Here is a 23,028-nt window from a genome sequence, read left to right on the forward strand (position 1 = left end):
GCACTCCTCCAAAATTGCCATATGCGCTCCTGTTCTCACTGTTCAATGGATGATTTTCGCATTCCGAGCCTAAATTTCAGGCCCACAAGGCGCAGGAGTGATGTCCACTGCAGCTAGAACGGAGGATGGAAGTGATGCAGCCAAATCCAATGATATGTGTGTCCATTACTCGTACACAAAGACACAAAGGGGGGTTAAGAAGACTTTCACAAGCCGATACCAAAGGGAAAAATAAAAAATATCACCAAAAAACGCACTGATGATATCGACACGAAATCTAAGTCTGTGCCGCACGGAGTGAGACTCACCGAAATCGAACCCTCGAAAATTTATCCTGTCCGAAATTATGAGACCTTTGGAACGGAGCTGAATGGAAGAACAAAGACCAAGGGAATTCACTCCCGACCATTCTGGAGCCTAGAAACGAACATGGAACGAAATTGAGGCTCAAAGAAAAGGCAGTGGAGGGGCCCAATGTCGCACCGAGGAAAGGGGCAGTGTCACAGGAGGGCCAGTGCCGACAAATCCCATCCAAAGTGCGATATGGAGCCTGGAGGAGTGGAGGAAGTTAAACCTGAAAGATCCAAGTTCGAAATTGCTCTCGGTTCCAAGAAAACAAAAGCAACATGGGTGAGCGCCACCAGGGCCCGAGGTTTTGGATTGGAACACATTTTTCTCCAGTTTGTCCAACGTAAAAGGATTAAGGCAGCGGAACGCGTACACACGGACCTGTTGTGTTGAGATCCGTTGAGTTTTCGAGCGGGCCAGGACTGCGCTCCATCAAATCCGCGTGGAGCTGTGGAGGAGGAACGGTCCCCAATCTCCATGCAAGTGTCCACTGATACACGAATTATGGCAGCCAGTGGATCCTTTGGAATTGAAAGGGGAGCCGGACATGCAATGGGCCTTGGTGCTCATTTGCACAACGTGACTGTTCAACCTCCCGCTTCAGGGCAACGGCATCATTGCACCACAGGATCCTTTACCTTGGACGAAGCTGTCGACAACATTCTCATCGGCTGTCAGCGAGACTTTACGGAGGACTGGGAACGGACTACGGTAATATTATCGTCTCTCCTTTAAACACACTCCGCAGATGACCTTGGAACGTCATGGGAATATCATGATCCTACCTGTCTGGGTAACCTCCCCAGTCGCAAGGACATGGAGATTGCAAAGTCTAGCATTAGCAAAGCCGCATTGATGGGTCATCGGCCATTAACATGGATCTTGTATTCCTGTCGGTCGTCGGACCGTCCACTGTGGTGTGGCTTGGTCGCTCTCTGGCCTCCTATGCACAGTACAGTCAACAGTGTACGGCGTAATCCATTTATATTGTAAAGAGCCAGGTGATGAAGAGGCTTAGAAAGTTTGAAATAGATCCGGAGGAATTCATAGGATCTGTTGGAATGTGCGGACCGGGTGATTATGTGATGTTGGTCGGTGATACCAAAGATACATATGCATATGGAGTTCGAGATCCTCCGTGTTGGAATCAAGAATTATGCGGCGATACGGTGATGACGTTGTGGAAGTCGTACAGTCGGATATAAAAATCAGTCCGCTCCAATATCCAACACGTTGCAGGCGGAGGATTGGGAGATCGGATTCTGGAAGGCGGCGGAAGGGTTGCGTTATTGCGTACGTAGTACGCTGGATGAGGATGCTGGCAAGTGCTGACCAAGCAGTCGGGGCTTTTCGCCTTCACGACCATCCTAACTCTAAGTCGATATTAGAAATTCCTCAGCACTTGTACCTAAATACTCCACTAACTAGGCCCTATCAATTCTAATATGCTCTCTCACAAGCCACAGTTTTCGCCGTCTCACTGGACGACGTCACTAGGCACAGCTAGCATGATCGAGATAGTTCTAGAGACATGACTGGATTTCGGCCGAATATAAAAGGAGATGGAGTCAAGCAAGTTCAGAGTGAACAGCTGAACAAATGTCATAGGACATCTTTCGTCGGTTTGGTCACCATCGTCTCGGTGATTCCAATCCACTCAAAGCCTGATCAGACAGGATCTCAACTTGTCAAGCCCCAACTCTTCTCCTCTCCTCTCGGTCTCCCCAATCCGGGCCTGATTGATTTACCCAGTCGGGACACCCTCCGGGCCAAAGACGATATATTACATAAAATACCGGAGGGCAAACCTGAGGTATTACAGATTGGCAGTTCAGCCACCCTTGACTCCTTGAGTATTTTGACGCGCCGGCTGCACGATAGAGCAAGGATTCTCTCGGTTTGGCCTGTTGGTTGCGGCCCTGCGACTCACGGCTTTTGGTGGCCCTGGTCTCCTCTGCAGTGCCCTGTTCCCTTTGTTCCCCCATAAGAGTCTGTCCTGCCTCCCGCTTCGCTGGCACGTAACCATCCTTAATGACATTTTGTCAAATATCTTCATCCCAAAGTCCCCATCCAGTCATCATTCTTCGTGGTTCATCCACAATTTAAACACATCTCCAAGGACTCTTACCGGTCCTTATACTCAGCTTTTCAAAAGCGTCATTTCCAACCCACAAATGTGTGAACGAAGGGCCCAATCTTCTCCTCTCTCCCAGTCCTTCTTCTCCTCGGACATTCGCAGAATACCACGTCCCTGTCAAGGCGATTGTTCGCCACGTTGATGGGTGAGACGCGACACCAACGATATAAACACCTCTCTTCCTCCCCATCTTCGTCTCATTTCTCAATTCTTTCCACGTCTCTTTTGAGGCGCATGAATCCCCACCATGAACTACGGACCATACGCCGTTCCTCCGCCATATCCTGGCACATCTTATGAGTTTCGCACCCCTCCTGTCTCCCCTCCCCCAGGCGGTGCGCAGTACTTTTCTTCTCCTCGGTACAACGTCTATGCCTCGACTCCTTCTCCTCGCGGCAAATCGTCTGCTCACGCCCGTCGCACGAGCCATGATCCGGCATCCGGCTACCACTTTGCACACAACTACGGTTCACCCCGATACGCGAGCTATGCCGCCAACTCACGGCCGCGCGAACCTGATTATGTAAGTGGCAGTTCAGATCGTTTTCGGCGTTTCCACCCGCGTCGAGCCACGGCATCATGGCGACCAGCGACCGCTGCGGGAGGGACATACCCCGGCTACTGGCCAACAGCAGGGATGGGGGACTCTCCTCCCTCTACAACCAAAGCGCGTTACTATCATGGCTACTTTGGCACACCCGACTACGTCAACCACGTCATTATCGACGACGACAACGTCTACCGGGACTCCCCGCCCCCGCCTTACGAACATTATCAATATCACGGGCGAGCAGCTGATCATCCCCCCTTTGGTTCAACACAGGTGCCCATATATGAATCGACTCCTCAACACGCATATCCTCCGACTGGCCATGACCGATCAGCACGCGCACGCCGTGCATCCCATGGAGCAGGCACCGGCACCCAGGCACGGCCTTATACTTCACATCATGCCTCAACGCCGACTCCGAAGAGCAAGGGAACTCCGAAGAAAGAGTCGCCCAAGGCCACAGAGGAAGACGCACGACGCGCGGGGATTCCCGCCGGCTACTCTTTAAAACACTGGGACCCGACCGAGGAACCGATCCTTCTCCTTGGGAGTGTCTTCTCGCCCGACTCCATCGGTCGGTGGATCTACGACTGGACCGTCTTCCGCTTCGGTCCCGCAACACCGATGGCCGACGTCGCGGGAGACCTCTGGCTCCTCCTGATCCACCTTTCCGGTAAGGTGAAGCGAGCAGACCACATCATGCCGCGGATCCGCCGGGAAGAGAACCGTGACACTGTCGAGGAATTCCTCGAGTCAGGCGACCGCCTCCTAGTGCGATTTAAGAAGCTCCTGAAGATCTGTGAGGAATACATGTGGCGCGCCGCGAAGCGGGAAAACGGCGAGAAGAAGCCGTCATCCATGGGACGCAATGCCGGCGTCGAGTTTGTGGATACCATGTTCGGACGCGATCGCGAACTCGATAAGACGGAGAAGCTGATGAGCTCGGTCCGTCTTTGGAGCCTGCGTTTTGATGCCAACGTGGACGAGATCCTACGGAATCCTACCGCTTAGACGATACCCACTGCTTTAGCGATGAATGGACTTCTCGGATGGGTTGGGAGGAATAGACCTGGAATATTAGGTCCCACTGTATTCGGAATCGGACGATCAACTACTTCATCTTCTCCATCACATGCTGGGTTTGGATGGGCTTTTCTTTTAGTTTGGCTTTTTCGATGTTTTTTCGAGCCGTTTCATTAATGATACCCACTGGCTTGTGTTCGCTTCTTCTTGATGGGTCTTTGGAGCGATGTACGCCTCATGTCTCTCACGGTTTCCGAGCACATGCATTGCCTTCAACTCAAGGGTGGCGCCTTTCATGTTATCCTTTGGGTTCACTGCATTTGGGTCCGGTCATACAAAAGCACAACAGGCTGGGTGGTGGGATAAAATGGCTTTCTTTGGCGGGCTGGTTTCACCGGAAAAGTTTTTTGGGACGGAATTGGCTTTCGAAGACCATTTGCTCTGCTTTCACTATACCCCTTTCTTTTTTCACACTGTACGCCTCGCTTCGGATGGGCAGGTCAGACAGTCGCTCGGGCGTTTTTGACTTCTTGTTACTGGCTGGGCTGGATTTTGAACTTTGGATCTGTTGGAATGTTGTTCATCAGGTTTTAGACACAGGTAATAGTATTTTGCGCAAGCAACCATTTTCTATCAATTTGCAGACTATCATTGGCGTGATTGTTGACAACATGCAAGTTACTCCCATGTGACGAGGAACCAGATGTCTCAGATGCATCCTCGCTACCACGCATTAGATTGAATGAATCTCGTCTCTTGGAAAATGTGACCGGCCAGAGGAATCTGACCATCCCTTTCCACCCCCCCTTGATTCGAATATTCGATTCCTGTCCCTTTCATATCTGCCCAGTGGATCAGTGCAGCCTGCATCTGTGATTTCGTCAAATCCGACCCAACCCAAACTCTATCCCAACCACATGCAGCCGTTCGACCGAGTGTTCTGCCAATCATCGTATCCCAGCGACCTTGTCCTCCATTCGGGATTCATCCCTTTGCGTTTTCGTCCATCCATGACCAATTGATGGCTTTGCCGATGACGACTCGATAATCGATACCGGACTTCGTCAACCATGGGGATCGGGGAGTCTATAGTCACACCGCGATCAGTGTCTCCCTCCTATTCTAGGCAGTAGCAAAAGCGATGATTCATTTTTCCCCAAGAGGATTGGTGAGGCATCGGAGAACATTTCCACCATCACAGACCAAATGATATCTCGCAAAAGCATCCGACCAACGCCCACTCGTTGATCGGATCCACGAATCACAGTCCACCATCCAGCCATCATCCAACTGCCCAACCACCCACCAAACTGTATCACACCTATCACGGGTACGTATCACTCACCCCCCGCGCTAATGCATTCGATCAATCGGCGGCCGAGACGCGAAAGTGGGAGTGCCCCCGTGGAGGACAGGAGCCTGCAAGTCATCGCTCTGAATCTGAGCCTGTGGATTCCACGTCCCGTGCCTTCCGCCATTTTGCGAATGGAGAGAACAGGATCGGCTCCTGCACGATGATGGACCTCTCTGGAATCATCCATCAATACCAGTCCTTGTGGGCGATCGTACACTTGATGGGGGCTCCTCCGAACATGTCACATCTGCAATATGGAGGAACACTTGCATTGCAGTAATAATGTCCTTGGTCTGTTGATCCATACCCATATTACGCTCTGGGAAGGACGGATCCTCGCCTCTTTCGGCTTCCCCTCGCATCTATATCGCATAGCACCCACGACGATGGGTCTTCACTCATTTGAGGAACCAGGGGATTCTCCTGCCACAGTTTCACAGACGACGCTCAAGACGCTGAATTCGTCGACACTAGCACGTGGGGAATCCTCGCCAGCCACTCTCGACTCGAGCCGTTCCGGTGTCCGTCTCTCGCACGCTTTCAGGGATTCCCTTTCGTCGCTTGGTGAAGTTGACAAGTCATTCCTGTTCGCAACGTGATGCGACCAGTGTCGCTGAACGATCCTAACTCGGCCGCTCCGGGTACACGAACGGACCCAGCCCTGAGGTGAGCCGCTGAGCCGCAGCAGCGGAGATTTTATTTAGGCTGTTTTTTTATTATACCAGATTGCCTTGTACAGACTAACAGTCATAATGAGCGAGGATGGAGTGCCTGTGGTGAATGGTCAGCTGCAATCCACTGCGGTTCATCTGCTGGGCATCGGTGAGATGTTGCTATTCTTAGGTGACGACTCCCAATCGCTGCCAATCATCCATGACGATGTGCATCAGCGGAATGTATGACGGAATCAAATTGCAAAGCCGCATTCAGAGTAAATCAATGCCAGCCGGTTCTCGAGCCTGGTAGTAGAGAGTTTTGGGTTTCTTTACCATCAAAAACCACAGCACCGTTGAGTTTTCCTTATTGAAAGCTGTTAACTGTGTAACAAATCCAACATCCTCTCGTGTTGTCGATACCGTCCTGCTGGATTGTCATCGTACAACAAAATCATTTGATGACCACCGTATCTATCCGTCGGAAGTAGCACAAGCAAATGAGCCTCCACGGGTCATCTCACGTCTCTTACCAGTTACCACACCCTCCACATCGGATATCGCCCGCTGTCGTGCTGCCTTGATTCCTTCTCCGCGTCGGACCGTCGCACGTTTCAAGAAGGTGGTGCAACCCGTTCGTTTCCTTCGGTTCAATTAATTTGAGCGTCGTAACCCCTTCACCCCATGGTCCTGGGACACGACTCACACGAGTCAATAAACGGAAGAAGCTGCCTTGCCCTTGCAGTCGACCAGGTCGACGCTCTAGGCCCCTCCTCAGAGCTGAGAAATCTCATCATTGCCTCCGTTCTGTATCTGGTCCGGAATGAATCCCTCCCTTGCCGTCGCAAAACGTGTATCGGTGAACGGGGCGGCCCAGATGACCAGTTCATTCACCGTGCCTTGCAGTTTCCATGTAAGGGATGTGATAACCCTGAGCCAGAGCCCATCCGCTGCTCCACGGATAGGTACAAGGCATGCGGCGGACGTGTCGATGACAGCATGGCTCCCGTCAACCAGGAGGATCGCGAATTAGAGCCTGCCTAGATGCACCTGCGATCCTATCCAGACCTGGGCGCATTTTCACCGAATGCAGCGTCCCGATGCTCGATATCTCGACGGGCGGGATACGGCAGCTCAGCTCCTGCAAGGCGTCCGATGGATCTCTCATCTCACAGTTGACGGCCGTCAACAGCACGGCATGTTTTGGCCCTTTGACCCGAAGGACCGGTACAGACGCCGACTCCGAAACACAGAACCTATCATCTACGACACCAGCGTCCATGGGAAGTCAATCGGACTACGCAGCGATCGACGCTGTGTACTTCCCCTCCATCATCACCGGGTCACGCGAGGATGCCCCTCCACTTTCCAGCGGTCCAGTTCGTTCGGTTTGCAAACGAACTGCCAGCGCCCAGCGGCTAGGCACAGTCTTGATGTGCGCAGCATCGAGGAGCCGTGAAACCATGCCAATGGAGTTAACTTGCGCTCTCTATCCAACATTGCCTGCAATCTGCAGATGCAAGTCTGAAACATACATAGTATGGTTAAAAGAGGCCGCAGTGCTATCATTACTATTACTTGCGCTCGCATCGCGGAACCGGTCCGGATTTGTTCTCCATAGCGCTTTCATGTCCCTGGTGATAGGCTGGCCCTACCGCCTGCCGGCCGCAGAATCGGTCACACGGGCACGGGAGCTAAACTTTGTTTTGGGATGGAGTGATTCGTTGGCAGTCGTACTATGATGGATGGTTCGCTTGGAAACGGGCCTTCGTTCCGTTCTTTCAAGGTGGGGTAAATTGGAGGGCCGCATTAATCCTGCTGTAAGCCGCTAATAGAACTTAGAAGCAAGGTAAGAAATGCATTGATGCGGCGAGTTGGTGTATTGCAGTCGACAATGTTTGGGAGGGGCGCACATCATGCAATTGGATAATAGCTAAACCGAGATGCAACCTCGGAGATCGTGTCTCTAACCTCCAAGCCATGTCATTCTTGGTAAACCGGTCACCGAAGTAATTAAGGCATCACACCCGGCCCAGACCAGCTCGTCACTCCCACTGCCCAGCCCGGAGCCTGACCGATAGGGAACCTACCCAGCACGATTCCAGGAGGTGTCTCGAATGTAAAGTGCCATGTCTGTGACAAACAAAGACATGATCAATGGCTATTCCTGACTGCTGAGACATCACTATAAGTCCATCCTATCTAGTGGCCGCACACGCTCCAGATGAACGGGGTGTTCCGTTGTCTTGCACCGGAGAGCCCCGCCTACTCGTCTCTGTCATCGGAAAGTCGTCGACCGTCGAGCACGCCGTTGACGACGAGATCTTGTGACATCATTCTCGTGCCTTACCTAATACTCGGGGCATCAATTGGACCAGATCCTCACCTCATCTAGCCTCTCCCCCACTGACGAAACTCAACGAATGGCCTTGGTAACGCAGCCAACGCCGTCCCAAAATCGTAGGCCGATGATTCGCACCGCGCGAGACTGCGCGAGACATGCGAACCGGTGGGGTATGTTGGCCAGCGCATAGCGCACACGCATGTTGGTCGGCGTGGTGGTGGGGAGGGGGCGACGATCATTGGAGGGGGGAAGAAACATGTCGGGAGGGGTTGCGGTGGAGCCGCTTGGAGGGGCCAGGAGCGCCACTGGAATTATCAAGGTTTAGTAGTTGATATCGGTAACTATCTGAGGCGTATCCGTATTTCCTTAGTAGTTTACGAGACGTAGAATTGTGAGGATAGAGTACACATCATGTAGTCGTTGGCCTTGTGGTGCTTCACATTCACGGCGGAACTAAGGGACGCGTGGAGCAATTCGCAACCTCTCGTGCCTAGGTGGATAAAGCTTAACTAGCAAATTCAATGGGGAAATGATACAGGTAGAATTCAGTGAACAGGATTGGGAATCGTGGTGATTCTTCACCAATCTCGTATTGGAAGCGTGATTCTCAAAGCAGATCCATCTGTTCTACTTCAGACTGCTGAATACCTATCTATTATACCTAGAGAATCCCGTCCGTTCATGGTGGAAAGTGTGCGATGTGGATATCTACTCAGGCCTCCGCTTCGCCGAAGGGGACTCGACCATAGTTCTTCTCGGTCCCTAGGGGACGACCACAATCTGTGAGTTCTGAGATATTGAACTTCTTACATCGTGGTTGGTAAGCGGGGTGACCTTGCCAGCATTTCTCCCAAAGTCGGAGTCTCTCACCTCCTGAATTACCCCTGATTGCCACTGAACAATCCATCAAGGATGCCTCGTCTCGCCTTTGACAAATGCTGCCCGCAAAAGCGAGCAACGAGGATCTGCAGCGTGATGGCATCTTGCTGGAACTGGTGTCTTCTGCAGGACGCGGGTCCAACATCTGGAACATCCCGCTTTGATGAGTCCGTAATCGTTCCCATCCGGTTACGTTTTCGTCGCTTCCGTATCTACTCTCTCCTCGATGGCAACGAAGGCACTTTGAAGCCGCCCTCATCCATCTTCGGCTTCGCCGAACTGCCCCCGATCTGTGTGAAGGTCCCATTGCTGAACCATCGATCCTGCTCCGCCTTCCGCTTCCGTTCCATTTCCGCCTTCTTGTTCGGATCCACCAGCTCCAGACCCTGGAAGGGCGTGAACGCCCCGATAGCTGTCGCGGTTCCGGAGGGCGCATTGACACCAGCGGTTCGCAAGCCATGACCGCGAAGGACGGTCGCATTCCCGGCTCCCTGTCCCTGCCCGAACGTCGAGGACGTGCCGCTGACCGGGCCGCCCCATCCGGGATTCTTCTTGCTCGTCTTCGCGCGTGTGCGCTGGTCGACTTGCAGAGCGCGAATGCGACCCTCATTCTCCGATCCGATCATGCCCAGGCCCTTCGTCGTGTCGCCGTACCCCACTTCCTTCTCCTCCTTGCCGAATGCCATGCGATTCTGCGCTTTCCGTAACTCCGTCATCGCGACGGCTTCCTTGGCCTTCCTCGCCCGACGACCACCACGTTTTCGGGCCGGTTTGTCATCTGGGACCGGGAGAGCTCGGACGCCCTTGTTTGGAGGGGGCTCTTGAAGTTTGCGGAGACGCTCGAGGCACTGCTCTTTGAGCTCCTCGCCGGCGCTGCCGTCGGGATTGCTGTGGACTCGGTCGATCCGGGCGGCCAGGACGACTTTGGCGGATACGATCCGCATGGCTTGCTTTCGGAGGTCGATTTGAATGTCGCGAATGATGGGAGAATGATAGAGGAAGCCTTGGTGCCGGATCCCAACATTGGTAGCAAGGCCAGCTTGAGCTTGCTTTTTGGAGCCTAACGGCGCAATGTTGCATGCTGGAGTTTTTGCGAGTCCTGCCAGTCCCCCCGAAAAGTTGAGGAATTGAGCGGCCGTTAAGGAACCCACGAGGTTTGTAAGATTCGGCGCGAAAATGTTCATGCGAGATTCGACGTATTCAGTGAGAACCCGCTTGGCCTTCGCGAGCTGAAGGGTTCTTTCGCAGCCTTTTCTCACGGTCTCTAGCTCCGACGCGCTCATTTCTTGACCACGGGTTGTTCTAGCCTCCAGCCCAACAACCATCAAGCTAGGGCCATCGAGAACGGAGTTGAGGGTCTGTCCCACCAAGTTATCGGTGGATGTAGAAATCTGCTTCAGATTCTCGAGAGGTCCGTTGCCAATAATCGCGACGGTCTTCGCATAGTCGATCGGGTTCGTGACAAGCTGTTCGAGCTCCGGAAATCGCATCGAGTAGTGGTCTCGTATGAATTTATGGTTCCATATGATCGCACTATCAATCATCGTTGATAGGCTGTTCGACTGGGTCAGGAGCTTATATTCGGGATTATCCTCGACCGATCCGATGTTCTTCGTCTGCTTCTCAGAGGGCAAGCCTTGGAAATAGGCGATTTTCTGTAACGCGGCGTCGCAAGTCAGGCTGGAGTTCGATGGACTGTAAATCATACACCTGAAAGGTTCAGAATGGGTTGGACTTACCTCCATCACCGGGGGAAGCGTCTTCATCAATGCGGCGATATCCTTTGCGTCTCGGACATCGCTCAGTTCGGCGGCGTTGGCCTTGGCCGCTTGCTCGTGGAATTCCGCTCGTTTTGCGTCGTCCTGTTCCACATCCTCCATCATAGCATCTGCATCTTCAATTTCCTCCTCATCACCATCGAGTTCCATCCCAGGAACGGCGTTGGCACCGCCGGCTGTATCGTCTCCGCCATCCTGCTCGAAGCCTCCCGCTTGTTCTTCCTCTTGGTCGGAACCATCGTCACCGAAATCCTGTAACAGTTCATCAGCAAGTGACGCCATCTTCAACCGAGTTCGCTTGTGAAGTTGAAGCGGAACTTATAAAGGAAGTTCTTGAAATGCGTGGCGGAAGTTGATGTTGGAGGTTGCGATGTTGAAGTTCCAGGCAGTCGGCCCAGTCCAGTCCGTTGAAAGCACAGACCTCCACGCCACCCAACTGAACCCGCCCAGCTCATGCATCAGATCCACTCCGCGAACTTCAGTCTCCAGGGAACTTTTTGACCCAACAACCAACTTCAAGTGCCACCGCAACACCGTCGTCTAGCTTCGTGTAGTTTAATCCGGAGCGGAAGCTGGTGAATCATTGACAAGACAACGGTGTAAACACCTTCCACCAGCAACCATGGACGCCTCACGCGGCCCTCCGAGGGTCAAGAACAAGCAAGCCGCCGATATCCAAATCTCCGCCGAACATTTGCTTCGTGAAGCCGTCGACCGGCAGGAACCCAAGCTCCAAACTCCCACCCAGCGGTTCGCCGATCTCGAAGAACTCCATGAGTTCCAGGGGCGGAAGCGGAAGGAGTTCGAGGACTATGTCCGCCGGAACCGCCTGAACATGGGCAACTGGATGCGGTACGCGCAATGGGAACTGGAGCAGAAAGAGTTCCGGAGAGCGCGGTCCGTCTTCGAGCGCGCGCTGGATGTGGAACCGGCGAGTGTGGTCTTGTGGATTCGGTATATCGAGGCGGAGATGAGGAACCGGAACATCAATCATGCTCGAAATCTCCTCGATCGCGCCGTGACGATCCAGCCCCGTGTGGACAAGCTCTGGTACAAATTTGTGTACATGGAGGAGACCCTGGGGAATATCCCGGGGACACGGCAGGTGTTCGAGCGGTGGATGTCGTGGGAGCCGGATGAGGCGGCGTGGAGCGCATACATCAAGCTCGAGAAACGGTACGGAGAGTTCGATCGTGCACGGGCGATCTTCGAGCGGTTCACCATCGTCCACCCCGAGCCGAAGAATTGGATCAAATGGGCGAGATTCGAGGAAGAAAACGGGACGAGTGACCTGGTACGAGACGTCTACGGGAACGCCATCAGCGCTCTCGGAGATCATTTTATGGATGAGAAACTCTTCATGGCGTACGCGAGGTTTGAAACGAAGCTGAAGGAATACGAACGTACCCGGGCTATTTACAAATATGCTCTAGACCGGATGCCACGATCGAAATCGATGACCCTTCACAAATCCTACACCCAGTTCGAGAAGCAATTCGGTGACCAGGAAGGCGTGGAGGACGTGGTCATTGCGAAGCGAAGGGTTCAATACGAGGACCAAGTGAAGGAGAACCCGAAGAACTACGACGCTTGGTTCGATTTTGCTAGACTGGAGGAGAGCTCAGGGGACCTGGAGCGGATACGCGACGTTTACGAGCGAGCCATTGCTCAACTGCCACCGACTCAGGAGAAACGCCATTGGAGAAGATACATCTACTTGTGGATATTCTACGCTTTATGGGAAGAGATGGAGAACCGGGACGTCGAGAGGTCACGGCAAATATATCAAGAATGCCTCAAGTTAATACCGCACAAGAAGTTCACCTTCGCCAAGATCTGGCTGATGAAGGCCCAATTCGAGGTGCGGCAGATGCAACTGCAGACCGCACGGAAAACATTGGGTCAAGCGATCGGGATGTGCCCGAAGGACAAGCTGTTCCGGGGCTACATCGAGCTGGAGCTCAAGTTGTTCGAGTTCGTGCGATGCCGGACGCTGTACGAGAAGCACATCGAGTGGAACCCGTCCAACAGCCAGGCTTGGATCAAATTCGCAGAGCTGGAGAGGGGCCTGGACGACTTGGAACGGGCACGCGCGATCTTCGAGCTGGCAGTCAACCAAGATCCGCTGGATATGCCGGAGTTGGTCTGGAAGGCCTACATCGACTTTGAGGAGGAGGAAGGCGAGTACGATCGGACACGAGAGCTCTACGAGCGCCTGTTGGAGAAGACCGATCACGTCAAAGTCTGGACCAGCTATGCGCACTTTGAAATCAACATTCCGGAGGAGGGCGAAGAGGAGACGGAGGAGGAGACACCGGTGAGCGAAGCGGCGAAGGTGAGGGCAAGGAAGGTGTTCGAAAGGGCACTAAAGAGCATGAAGGAGAAGGATCTCAAAGAAGAGGTATGTCGTCCACCCCCGACCGTTGCTAAAAACACTATTCTGACCACCCCTCAGCGCGTCGCCATCCTGAATGCCTGGAAGTCGTTCGAGAACACTCACGGCTTGGCGGAGGATATCGAGAAGGTGGAGAAGCAGATGCCCCGTCGGGTAAAGCGACGGAGGAAGCTGGACGACGATTCGTTTGAAGAGTACATGGACTACCTCTTCCCCGCCGACGACGAGCGGGAGGCGAACATGTCGAAGCTACTCCAGATGGCTCACAAATGGAAACAGGAGAAGGCTCAGGAGAATGGGGGGGAACCGTAGATATGCACTGGTCTACTTACTGGTCTATGTTACATGAGGAACCACGTTGTCCTGTCGGATATCGCGGGACGCTCTTGCAAACCGTCAGTTTAGTTGGTCGGTGACTAACGGCCAGTAGTCACCTCGGTTTGCACTCAACATGCTCGCGTGACCTCGTCGGGCGTCTTTCCACTTGACTGGACAGCCGCAATCTGCACTGGGATCCCTGGCGGAAGGTGATGCAAGGGATTGCTGCCGTGCGACATGAGAATATGGGGTGAAAAAACCATTACATACTTCATGTGTTGTACCATCCCTCGTTCCCATATTATTTAACCTTTCGACCATGTGCTGGATTGAGCAATAAGCGTCTCATTCTATACGGAGTTCCGTCCATCTTACCAATATTATCTGCAGCGGAAGCACTCCACCTCCTCCGCTACGAATATGTATCCCACGCTCTTTTTCTCGGATGACGTAATGAGTATAGCTCCAAAAGATCCATCCAACGAGGGCGCTCGATCAACGCACGGAATTGGGACTCCAACATCCATTGTTCCATTCCTACGGCCTACAAACTACGGAGTACCCACATGCAGACCACCTTGTGCCGGGCGATTCAGTTGTTCATGGATAATAAGTACTAAAAAGTGGACGTGGCGTATTTGTTTTTCCTTCCGTTTCCCTTACGCTCCCCATGCTAATACTGCAGTGATGCTGATATTTCCTAGCGACAATGGAATCTCGCCGCTTGCCCACCTTGATCGCTTTTTCCAGCACTCTTAGGGTGCGGTTGAGGTGAATTAAGCGGATGTCAATGGAAGTGAAGTGAAGAATTCGCATTCTGGACAATCGAGACAACCGAGAACAGAAGAAAGGATTCACACCGACTTTAAGCTTCTCCAATCATCTCACCGTCTATCGTCGCGTGGTGACTGCTGAGCATTCGAGAAGCTCTGTGGTCGTCTCTCGAGGATGAAGTTTGGGCACAACTTGCCTAGGAATCAAGTCCCCGAGTGGGCATCCTATTACATTAACTATAAGGGCTTGAAGAAGCATATCAAGGCACTTGCCCAGGAAACCTCGTCTTCAGGACAGGTCGACCTCACTGGTGAGTCTTGTCCGGTCATCGGTCTCGTAACTCAACTGACGCGATATTTTATCTTAGAGTTTCTATTCTCCCTCGACCGCAACCTCGAAGACGTAGATGGCTTCTACAACCGAAAATACGCCAAGTACACCCGTCGCCTGAAGCGCCTGGAAGACACCTACGAAAAACTGCCGCGTGATGCACTCGATAAAGATGAAGCCGAGGAGCTCGTCCGAGCTTTGTTGGAGCTTCGATGCCAATTGCGAAAGCTCCAGTGGTACGGAGAAGTCAATCGACGGGGTTTCATTAAGATCACGAAGAAGCTGGACAAGAAAGTGCCGAACGCTGGGACCCAACCGAGCTACATTGCCTCGAAAGTCGACCCCAAGCCGTTTGCGTCGAATACTTCCTTGAACACGAATATGAACGCGCTGAACGAATGGCTGTCCGCTCTATCCGGGTCCAAAGCCGGTGGCGAGACAAGTTCAACGATGTCGTCGGGCTCGGCTCGGACGGTTTCCTCGCGCGCAATCTCCAATCTACCCTCTGCGCTGCTAGACAGTGTCGACCAGGCCGTACGGAACGATGATGCCACCACCTTAGTCGAGCTGCTCCAGGAGGCGAGTGTTGGCGATGATGTTGGAAGCGCCGACGATCCACGACTGCTCTTGAATCTATTGCAACGATCTATCACTAATCGGTCGATGGACTGCATCACCAGACTACTAGAGAGAACCAAATCATTAGACGAAGACGAGGATATCAATAAACGGAATTGCATTCACCGGCTTATTATTGGCATTGGTCGTTCGGCGAATCGACCATCCCCCCAGAACGATGAACCAGGGGCTCCAACATTGGGTGCGGGGCTGATCACACCTGCAGAGATGCCCATCTTGCGGCGTACGAAATCCGGTGGTCCGGAGAAAGACAAGCTGGACGACGACTCTTTTAAGCTCCTGGTCTTCCTGCTCGATGGCTTATCCGCAACACAGCACTCTGCAATATTGGCGAAGGATGCATCTGGGAGAACGCCTCTGCATTATGCAGCCGAACAAGGGACTGTGCAGGTCTGCCGGGAACTCCTCGACCGAATGTTGGCTTGGAATCTCGTCAACAATGGTCAAGACTTTGAGGCCGATGCGTGGCTGGACGATGATGGCTTTGCTCCGCTTCACCTGAGTATCATCAACGGCAATCCGTTGACCGGGAAGCTGCTTGTCGAAGCCAGGTATGGCAGCGGGAGCCAGACCACTGTTGAGAGCACTCAAACGTCACGGCACAATACCGCAACAGCTCTTGCGCTTGCAGTAAAAGCCAATCACGTCTCCACTATCAAAATACTGGTGGAAGCCGGGCTTGACTTGAACGTCCGGAATGGCAATGGGGAGACTATCCTTCACGAATGCGCGCGATGTGGCCGAGACGAATGTCTTAAAGTCCTGTTAGAAGGCACAGGCCCCAAGAAACTGGACCTCGAAGCTACTGAAAACACATTTGGCTGGACACCGCTGTTCGTAGCTTGCGTGGATGGCCACCTGGGTGCAGTCCAGGCACTTGCAGACGCTGGAGCGGAGCTGACGCGGACGGATATTTCTGGCTGGACCGCACAAGAGCATGCGGCGTTGCGTGGTCATATCAACATTGCGGAACTACTTAGCGAATTGATTCCTTCCAGCGCTTCCGTCCCGGGCACCTTCACTGGCACCGTAAGCTCGAAAGAAGACGGGCTTAGCACCCCACTGGCTCCCGGCTTAAGTATGCTACAGCAGCCGACCAGCGCCATCAAGACATTCGGACATCGATATTTGCGGAACCAACCGATAGTACTGCTGAGCTTAGGATCGCTGGATATGCGGAAGGCGATCGAGCCGGTGAAGCTGGACGAAATCTCCATACGAGAGGCGCATACCACGCAACTCGACACGGCGCTATCGATTGTGGTCTCCGCTCTCGGAGCCGAAGGCGAACCCGTTGTCATAGATCTTCCTGTCCAGGAGAACGTGGCCACCGACCCTATCGCGTTTATCACGAGCGACCTATCGAAGGTGAAGATTCTCTTCGACATTATTCCCACGTACTCGGGTTCGAAAGAGCGCGTCTTGGGCCGAGGAGTGGCCATGCTCGAGGCTGTGAAGCCGTCCATCGGCTCCAAGAGGATGTCACTCCAAGGCGATCTGAGCGTCCCCATCATAGCGGCACCTACCTTGAACGTCATCGGCCAGGTGAACTTCAACTTTCTTGTGGTGACGCCGTTCTCACATCCGAATATGAGCATCACCGAAGGCCACACGTACTGGAAGACATTGACCGCACCGATGGTCATCGGCCACCGAGGACTCGGCAAGAACATTGCAGCACGGAAGAGCTTACAGCTGGGCGAGAATACGATCGAGTCGTTCGTCGCGGCCGCCAATCTCGGTGCGAGCTATGTTGAATTCGACGTCCAACTGACCAAGGACCATATTCCGATCATTTACCATGACTTTCTGGTCAGCGAGACTGGCATCGATGCGCCAGTGCATACCTTGACCTTGGAACAATTCCTCCATGTCAATGGCGGACAGTCCCAGCGAGAATCGAGACCTCCCAATCCAAGACAGTCGAGAAATGACTCGGCGGGCAGTAACGGTGCCAGATCCACATGGAAACCCCGCTCCTTCTCCGTTGGTTCTGTGATTGAAGATGGTGTGCTTATGAATGAGCGGATGAAGCATACCAAAGACTTCAAGGCGCAAGGTTTCAAAGGCAACACTCGTGGAAACTTCATCCAAGCTCCATTTACCACGCTGGAAGAGATGTTCCAGAGGCTGCCCGAAAATGTGGGGTTCAATATCGAGATGAAATACCCCATGCTGCTCGAATCCGAGGCACACGACATGGACACGTACGGCGTCGAACTGAACTCCTTCGTGGACACCGTCCTCAAGAAGGTCTATGAGCTTAGTGGCGGTCGGAACATCATCTTCAGCTCGTTCCATCCGGACATTTGCATATTGCTCTCACTCAAGCAGCCATCCATTCCAGTCCTCTTCTTAACGGATGCGGGGACCTCCCCTGTCAGCGACGTGCGAGCAAGCTCACTGCAGGAGGCGATTCGGTTTGCGGTGCGATGGAATTTGCTTGGAATTGTGACATCAGCACGGCCTCTCGTGATGTGCCCTAGACTTGTGAAGGTGGTAAAGGAGAGTGGGTTGGTGTGCGTCACATACGGGTCACTGAATAACGACCCGGAGAATGTTAAGGTCAGTCTCCCATCCCAGAATCATCAACCGCCGCTAATATTGGTCCAGGCTCAAGTCCAACATGGCATAGATGCGGTCATTGTAGACAGTGTGCTTGCCATCCGGAACGGGTTGACAGAATCCGAGTCGACGGAGTCATAGATGGGGACATTGCAAAATGTATTGCAAGCGATACAATGCACTTTACTTGACATGTTATAGACATATAATATTCACTATATGCTCATGCACGCTTGATTTCCCACTTCAAATCCTTAATGCTGACCTCCTCCTTCGCCTTCTCATCATAATCATACCATTCGCCGTCAGTCAGGTCAATTTCCGTGAACCGTGACTTCGTTTCCGTCGCCGACGCTTTCCAGTCCCCATCCGGTTTGAACTCGATGAACTCGAGCCCTCGGCAGTCGAACTCCAGGATATTTTGCCGTTTTGGTGGTGATGAATGTGGGTAGGGAGCGGGTTCCTTCTGAATGGTTGCAGAGTGTTCTCTCTGCGCCCAGCGATGTTTCCGTGAGCAACGACTCATGAATCATAGTAATCGTGAACAGTCATACTTTACATAACGTGCATTTCCACACGAAGTTCGCCTCGCCACGGCTTCCGCTGATCTCGTTTTGCTCCTTCAGGGCCGTCAGTGGTTCGTCTCCTCTAGACTACGTCGACTGGAGGTGGATGTTCACGAACAAAACGGCTGATCGTCACCCAATTGGGATGAACCTCACGGCAGGATGTGCATTGGACCTTAAATGTATAATAGAAAGGCTTGTCGCTTGTGTCGTCGGGCACGAGGTCGGTCACGCTTCGATAGTATTAGCGGAGGAAATTGTTCTCGATTCGCTCACGGCGATGTACCCATTCAGCTCGGCGGTCAGTGCTAAAGCCAACATTTTGATAGCTTTTTACAACTTGGATTTGTTTTCTCAGACAAGAATACAAGGATTATTTGCAGTGAACGAACATTGACCGCGATATTTGTAGATATTTGTAGATATTTGGAGCGATCGACCTCAGCACATTGGTAGAAAACTGACCAATGACAAGTGGGAATCCAGCCATATCAAGAACCTAATCACGTGATAGAAAAATTACTCTAGTATCACGTGGCCTGGACCACTAACAATCCAGGTACCATGGATTCTAGTGATTATCGTGATTATTATTATCGGCACGCATGATGTTTCCAGGACAGCAGAATGACCCCCATTGCGACCTGGACAAGAGCATAACACTCCGGGTTTCCTCCTCTGGGGAATATGCAGACGCTCTGGACCCGCATTGCGCACGTTCGGAGCCACTGCATCTGCCCCCAATGCCACCCTTCGAGGTGGTCCACCTCGACCTCAAGCCGACGAGTGACCACCAGCACCCCCCGTTGGCGATTGCTGAAGCCGATCCACTCCGCGACATTCTTCTACTCCGCGGTATTCGCTAGCGCCGCGGTCGTGGATGGTGGAGCGAAGAAACAACGACGACTCGAACTCGACAATGCCATTGCTGAAGCTCGGAGAGAGCTCGGGAACGACACGGCCACGGACGATGGACTTGCCGAACATATGCGATACGCGGAGTACCCCCCTTCAATTACCATAGAAACCCGCCTGGATGGCAATGCAGGGACCAGCAAAGAGTATGAAGAGCCTTGGAATGAGCGCTGGGAAACAGCTCCTGAGCCCATGCGATCCTCCGAGAACACTTTGCGAATCAAGTCGACAATTTCAAACCACGCACATATCAGTGATGGCCTTCGGCCGTTTGTCGAACATTGGACAGAGAATGGAGCGGGGTCTGCGCAATTTCGTAATCACCTGAACAAAACACTACATAGTGGAAAGAACGGTGTCGATGCGGACTTCTCCCATCCGTACTCGTGGCTTGACCGCAAGCACAGAACCATGTTTCGGGATGGTTGGGTTCTCCAGTCGATGGGGATTGACACCCGCGCAGTAAAAGCCTTGAACGCACTTGTCGTCGAAAACGGGAACGATCAGGTCGACTTGGACTTCGTCCGGGACCATCAGCCCGTGGCCGGAGCACCTTGGCCTCGACTCGACGGCGCGACATCGTGGCGAATACGGAGGCGCGATTTTCATTTCGGGCCCGAATCGATCTGGTCTCAGGGGATTGACCGCAGAAAAGTTCTGGACAATCCTCCCTGGGCGGACCGAAAACTCTCGATCCTCGATGTTTCCGTTGGAGCGATGATTTGCAAACTGCTTCTATCGTGCGGCTGCTGGACTGATGTAACGGAGCATATACGGAGATTGGGGGTATCGACGCTCCGCTCATATTCAAAGACTGGAGAGGCAAAATTGGGCTCCACGCTGCTAGAACTGCAGGACATTTTGAAACGATTGCGTTTTCGTCCCGATCAGCGGAGCAGCTACCCGACCCCGAGAGTGCCCCTGCCATATTTCAAGCATAGCCCCGACGGGAGTCATCATGAAGTGGTCGTTGAAGTGAACGAGTTACTGGAACGTGCGCTCAGGGACTTTAAGGACGATAAAATATCACTGCCAGAGGTAGTGATAAGAGTGACCGAGGTATTCTTGTCGAGTCCTGTGCCACCAAACATCACATCCTACAACCTCCTCCTCGCGGCTTTCAATTCTCCCGAGCATTCCTCCCTCTTCAACACCGTCTTGACGTCCGCTCTCGAGACCCGCCAGCACGTCAATGAGGTCACACGCTCCTTGGTCTTCGACCATTTCTCGATGATGAACGAGCCCGTCAAATTCTGGTATTTTTATCGGCTCACCAAGGGCGAACTCGGCGGACTAGAGGTATTTAAGTTGCCGGCCGGAAAAATATCCGAGTACACCCAAGTTGCTCGATGGAGCGGGGAGAGTCCTTCCAAGGCTGTTGCTGTGATGCGCCCCGACCCTCTTGTCTTGCAGCAAATGGTCCGCGGGATGCTCCGCTTCATGAATATGAATGCCGTATACCAATGGTGGCATACCATCACACCCGGGCAAGTGCGGAAAAACAGAGAGTCGTTTCGTCTCATGCTCCGAAAATGCGTGGTGTACCGGGATTGGGAACGAGGTCGGTGGGCGTTCTCCAGCCTGGTTGATTCGTTTCTCAAGGAGAACGGAGGGCGACCGTGTTCCGAAACATACTTCCTGATGCTCTCCTTGTGTCAAATGTGCGATATGAAGGATGAGTTCCGCGTGCTACTTGACCAGATGGTCGCCTCTGGGCTGTGCGCTCAGACGGCTGCGACGCGGGTGGCTCAGTTCTGCAAGAGTATTGTCGACGTATACGATAAGCACCGAATACGCACAGATAAGAAAGAAGTTTCGAGTCAGGCGAGGGCCGTGAAACCGAACCGAATCCAACTCAGAACTCAGGAGGCGCGGAACCACCCAACACATACCAAGATGAAAACATACGTGTCGGTCTACCCTGACAGAGAGGCTCTGGAAGACGTAATGGAGGATACACCAATGTCACAGATGGCCGCGGCTCCGGCTTTGCAAGCCGCCTCCTAATGATCTTAGTCTAGGAACACGGTCACTTGAGATGCATCTCCAATACCCATGTCCCTCATTCACCGGAAGCTGCTGGAGGGACTCCATGTCGGAACATTTGTCGGAACATTACGAGAGCGATGCATGCATAGGGAAGGCGTTTATTTGGTAGCGCTGCTCAAGGTCGAGCAACGCGAATTTTGTATTTATCTGGTTACAAACCCCACCTAGCATGTAGAGGGTCATAGAGGCGGTGAAGTCTGGCTGTTGTATATTATCATGGACGAGAACGACTAGGAATGAAACATGGATAGCGTTCAATTTCATTGGGAATGGCGGTGGTCGTAGCGATTTTGTGTGGATTCGAGGTATGGACTGGCTTAGTGGACCAGAGACAAACAATGATTAGATATAATCAAGCACGTAGATGATTCACCTAGGGTAGAATGAATTGGAATCGCACTACGTGCGAGATTTCATTCAAAGCTCAATGCCTATCGCCGTTTGTCGATATGAATACCCATTTTTACCGTAAGGAACCATGTAGAGCCTCTCGCCATGCAGAAACAGAATCTAGAACTTGCTGAACTTCTTGACAGCCTTTCCAGTCCTTGGCAGCACTCGTAGAACGTTGAATCGGACCTGTGGAAGCAAAATATTAGTCCACAATTCTAGGAACCCTTATGTTGGATAGATGTCTCGCTTACCGTCTTGCTCAAAGGTCTGCACTGGCCGACGGTGACCTGATCACCTTCTTCCACACGGAAGGCAGGGGAGACATGTGCCGCAAGGTTCTTGTGTCGTTTCTCGTATCGCGAGTACTTGGGGACGAAGTGGAGGTATTCGCGTCGGATGATGAGAGTTCGATGCATCTTCGTGGAAACAACGGTTCCGGTGAGGATACGGCCGCGGATGGAGACTAGCCCGGTGAAGGGGCACTTCTTGTCTGCAGTGATTCTGTCAGTAATTCATCCCCCTGGAAATAATCGATTGTGCGAGGCATCGCGAGTCGCATGCAAACATAAGCAGCACTCTCGACTTGCTAAACATGCTCCGCGAACGCCCGTCTCGAAACCACAGGGATTCGTACCGATATAGTTGCCCTCAATGGCCGTCTTCGGGGTCTTGAACCCAAGCCCGACGTCCTTGTACCATCTCCGACCGCCTTTGCCGACGCGCTTGGTCTTGCCGCTCTGGGCCTTCGAGTTGAGGAAGATATGCGGCTGCTTCTGGAAAGCACGCTCGCTTTGGACGGTCAATTCTGTGGCCATGTTTGCGACCGTTCGGTGGTGATGGGATGCGATGTGCGGAGATCTTCCTCGTGATGTTAAATTCGATGAGTGAGGTGGAATTTTGATGGTTCGCCTGGACGGTCGGTGTGGAAAAACTGAAATTCCGGAGTGGCTTGATGTGGCTGGTGCCCTTGAGAATGTGGCTAGTGCAGTTTGTTGTGGCGGTGTAGCGCTAACCCCAA

At 52.8% G+C, this 23,028-nt stretch overlaps 8 protein-coding genes across 8 annotated transcripts; 5 read left to right on the forward strand and 3 right to left on the reverse strand.

The window, feature by feature from the left end:
• The first annotated feature begins 2,533 nt into the window (after positions 1-2,533).
• On the forward strand, positions 2,534-4,165 carry P152DRAFT_95587 (uncharacterized protein). The gene has a single exon (XM_033683380.1). The coding sequence runs from the start codon at positions 2,733-2,735 to the stop codon at positions 4,044-4,046; it is 1,314 nt and encodes a 437-aa protein (XP_033531978.1). The 5' UTR covers positions 2,534-2,732; the 3' UTR covers positions 4,047-4,165.
• A 2,723-nt stretch (positions 4,166-6,888) lies between these two features.
• On the forward strand, positions 6,889-7,807 carry P152DRAFT_451103 (uncharacterized protein; the record flags this gene model as incomplete). The annotated part of the gene is made up of 2 exons (XM_033678204.1): positions 6,889-7,030; positions 7,083-7,807. The coding sequence occupies 2 exons, from the start codon at positions 6,889-6,891 to the stop codon at positions 7,805-7,807; spliced, it is 867 nt and encodes a 288-aa protein (XP_033531979.1).
• A 1,693-nt stretch (positions 7,808-9,500) lies between these two features.
• Positions 9,501-11,348, reverse strand: P152DRAFT_401117 (Prp31 C terminal domain-containing protein; the record flags this gene model as incomplete). Its single annotated transcript, XM_033676600.1, has 2 exons — positions 9,501-10,943; positions 11,028-11,348. The coding sequence occupies 2 exons, from the start codon at positions 11,346-11,348 to the stop codon at positions 9,501-9,503; spliced, it is 1,764 nt and encodes a 587-aa protein (XP_033531980.1).
• A 340-nt stretch (positions 11,349-11,688) lies between these two features.
• On the forward strand, positions 11,689-13,773 carry P152DRAFT_401403 (Pre-mRNA-splicing factor clf1; the record flags this gene model as incomplete). The annotated part of the gene is made up of 2 exons (XM_033676611.1): positions 11,689-13,467; positions 13,522-13,773. The coding sequence occupies 2 exons, from the start codon at positions 11,689-11,691 to the stop codon at positions 13,771-13,773; spliced, it is 2,031 nt and encodes a 676-aa protein (XP_033531981.1).
• Positions 13,774-14,633: 860 nt separating this feature from the next.
• Positions 14,634-18,269, forward strand: P152DRAFT_95871 (GDPD-domain-containing protein). Its single transcript, XM_033683381.1, has 3 exons — positions 14,634-14,863; positions 14,921-18,087; positions 18,136-18,269. Exons 1-3 carry the CDS (start codon positions 14,728-14,730, stop codon positions 18,226-18,228), a joined length of 3,396 nt encoding a protein of 1,131 aa, XP_033531982.1. The 5' UTR covers positions 14,634-14,727; the 3' UTR covers positions 18,229-18,269.
• On the reverse strand, positions 18,266-19,074 carry P152DRAFT_460463 (DUF866-domain-containing protein). Its single transcript, XM_033679913.1, has 4 exons — positions 18,940-19,074; positions 18,772-18,886; positions 18,642-18,707; positions 18,266-18,577 (listed from the first exon to the last, which is right to left on the reverse strand). The coding sequence occupies exons 1-4, from the start codon at positions 18,972-18,974 to the stop codon at positions 18,311-18,313; spliced, it is 483 nt and encodes a 160-aa protein (XP_033531983.1). The 5' UTR covers positions 18,975-19,074; the 3' UTR covers positions 18,266-18,310.
• A 147-nt stretch (positions 19,075-19,221) lies between these two features.
• Positions 19,222-22,016, forward strand: P152DRAFT_95905 (uncharacterized protein). Its single transcript, XM_033683382.1, has one exon. It carries the CDS (start codon positions 19,341-19,343, stop codon positions 21,573-21,575), a length of 2,235 nt encoding a protein of 744 aa, XP_033531984.1. The 5' UTR covers positions 19,222-19,340; the 3' UTR covers positions 21,576-22,016.
• Positions 22,017-22,048: 32 nt separating this feature from the next.
• P152DRAFT_460465 (40S ribosomal protein S11) lies at positions 22,049-22,855 on the reverse strand. Its single transcript, XM_033679914.1, has 3 exons — positions 22,645-22,855; positions 22,262-22,500; positions 22,049-22,196 (listed from the first exon to the last, which is right to left on the reverse strand). Exons 1-3 carry the CDS (start codon positions 22,823-22,825, stop codon positions 22,128-22,130), a joined length of 489 nt encoding a protein of 162 aa, XP_033531985.1. The 5' UTR covers positions 22,826-22,855; the 3' UTR covers positions 22,049-22,127.
• Positions 22,856-23,028: the final 173 nt, after the last annotated feature.

Source organism: Eremomyces bilateralis (assembly GCF_010015585.1).
Source record: "Eremomyces bilateralis CBS 781.70 unplaced genomic scaffold P152scaffold_18, whole genome shotgun sequence".
NCBI lineage: Eukaryota > Fungi > Ascomycota > Dothideomycetes > Eremomycetales > Eremomycetaceae > Eremomyces > Eremomyces bilateralis.

What these genes read in the sequence shown, in the direction of transcription:
- P152DRAFT_95587 (XM_033683380.1), top strand. Translation starts at nt 2,733, where the DNA reads ATGAACTACGGACCATACGCCGTTCCTCCGCCATATCCTGGCACATCT.
- P152DRAFT_460465 (XM_033679914.1), bottom strand. Translation starts at nt 22,825, where the DNA reads ATGGCCACAGAATTGACCGTCCAAAGCGAGCGTGCTTTCCAGAAGCAG. An exon ending in CATTGAGGGCAACTATATCG is followed by an intron (nt 22,501 to 22,644) that starts GTACGAATCCCT and finishes GAATCACTGCAG; the next exon opens with ACAAGAAGTGCCCCTTCACC. An exon ending in GCAGACCTTTGAGCAAGACG is followed by an intron (nt 22,197 to 22,261) that starts GTAAGCGAGACA and finishes TTGCTTCCACAG; the next exon opens with GTCCGATTCAACGTTCTACG.
- P152DRAFT_460463 (XM_033679913.1), bottom strand. Translation starts at nt 18,974, where the DNA reads ATGTTGGCTTTAGCACTGACCGCCGAGCTGAATGG. An exon ending in CTGACCGCCGAGCTGAATGG is followed by an intron (nt 18,887 to 18,939) that starts GTACATCGCCGT and finishes ATACTATCGAAG; the next exon opens with CGTGACCGACCTCGTGCCCG. An exon ending in GGAAATGCACGTTATGTAAA is followed by an intron (nt 18,578 to 18,641) that starts GTATGACTGTTC and finishes CGCTGGGCGCAG; the next exon opens with AGAGAACACTCTGCAACCAT.
- P152DRAFT_95871 (XM_033683381.1), top strand. Translation starts at nt 14,728, where the DNA reads ATGAAGTTTGGGCACAACTTGCCTAGGAATCAAGTCCCCGAGTGGGCA. An exon ending in AGGACAGGTCGACCTCACTG is followed by an intron (nt 14,864 to 14,920) that starts GTGAGTCTTGTC and finishes ATTTTATCTTAG; the next exon opens with AGTTTCTATTCTCCCTCGAC. An exon ending in ACGACCCGGAGAATGTTAAG is followed by an intron (nt 18,088 to 18,135) that starts GTCAGTCTCCCA and finishes ATATTGGTCCAG; the next exon opens with GCTCAAGTCCAACATGGCAT.
- P152DRAFT_95905 (XM_033683382.1), top strand. Translation starts at nt 19,341, where the DNA reads ATGCAGACGCTCTGGACCCGCATTGCGCACGTTCGGAGCCACTGCATC.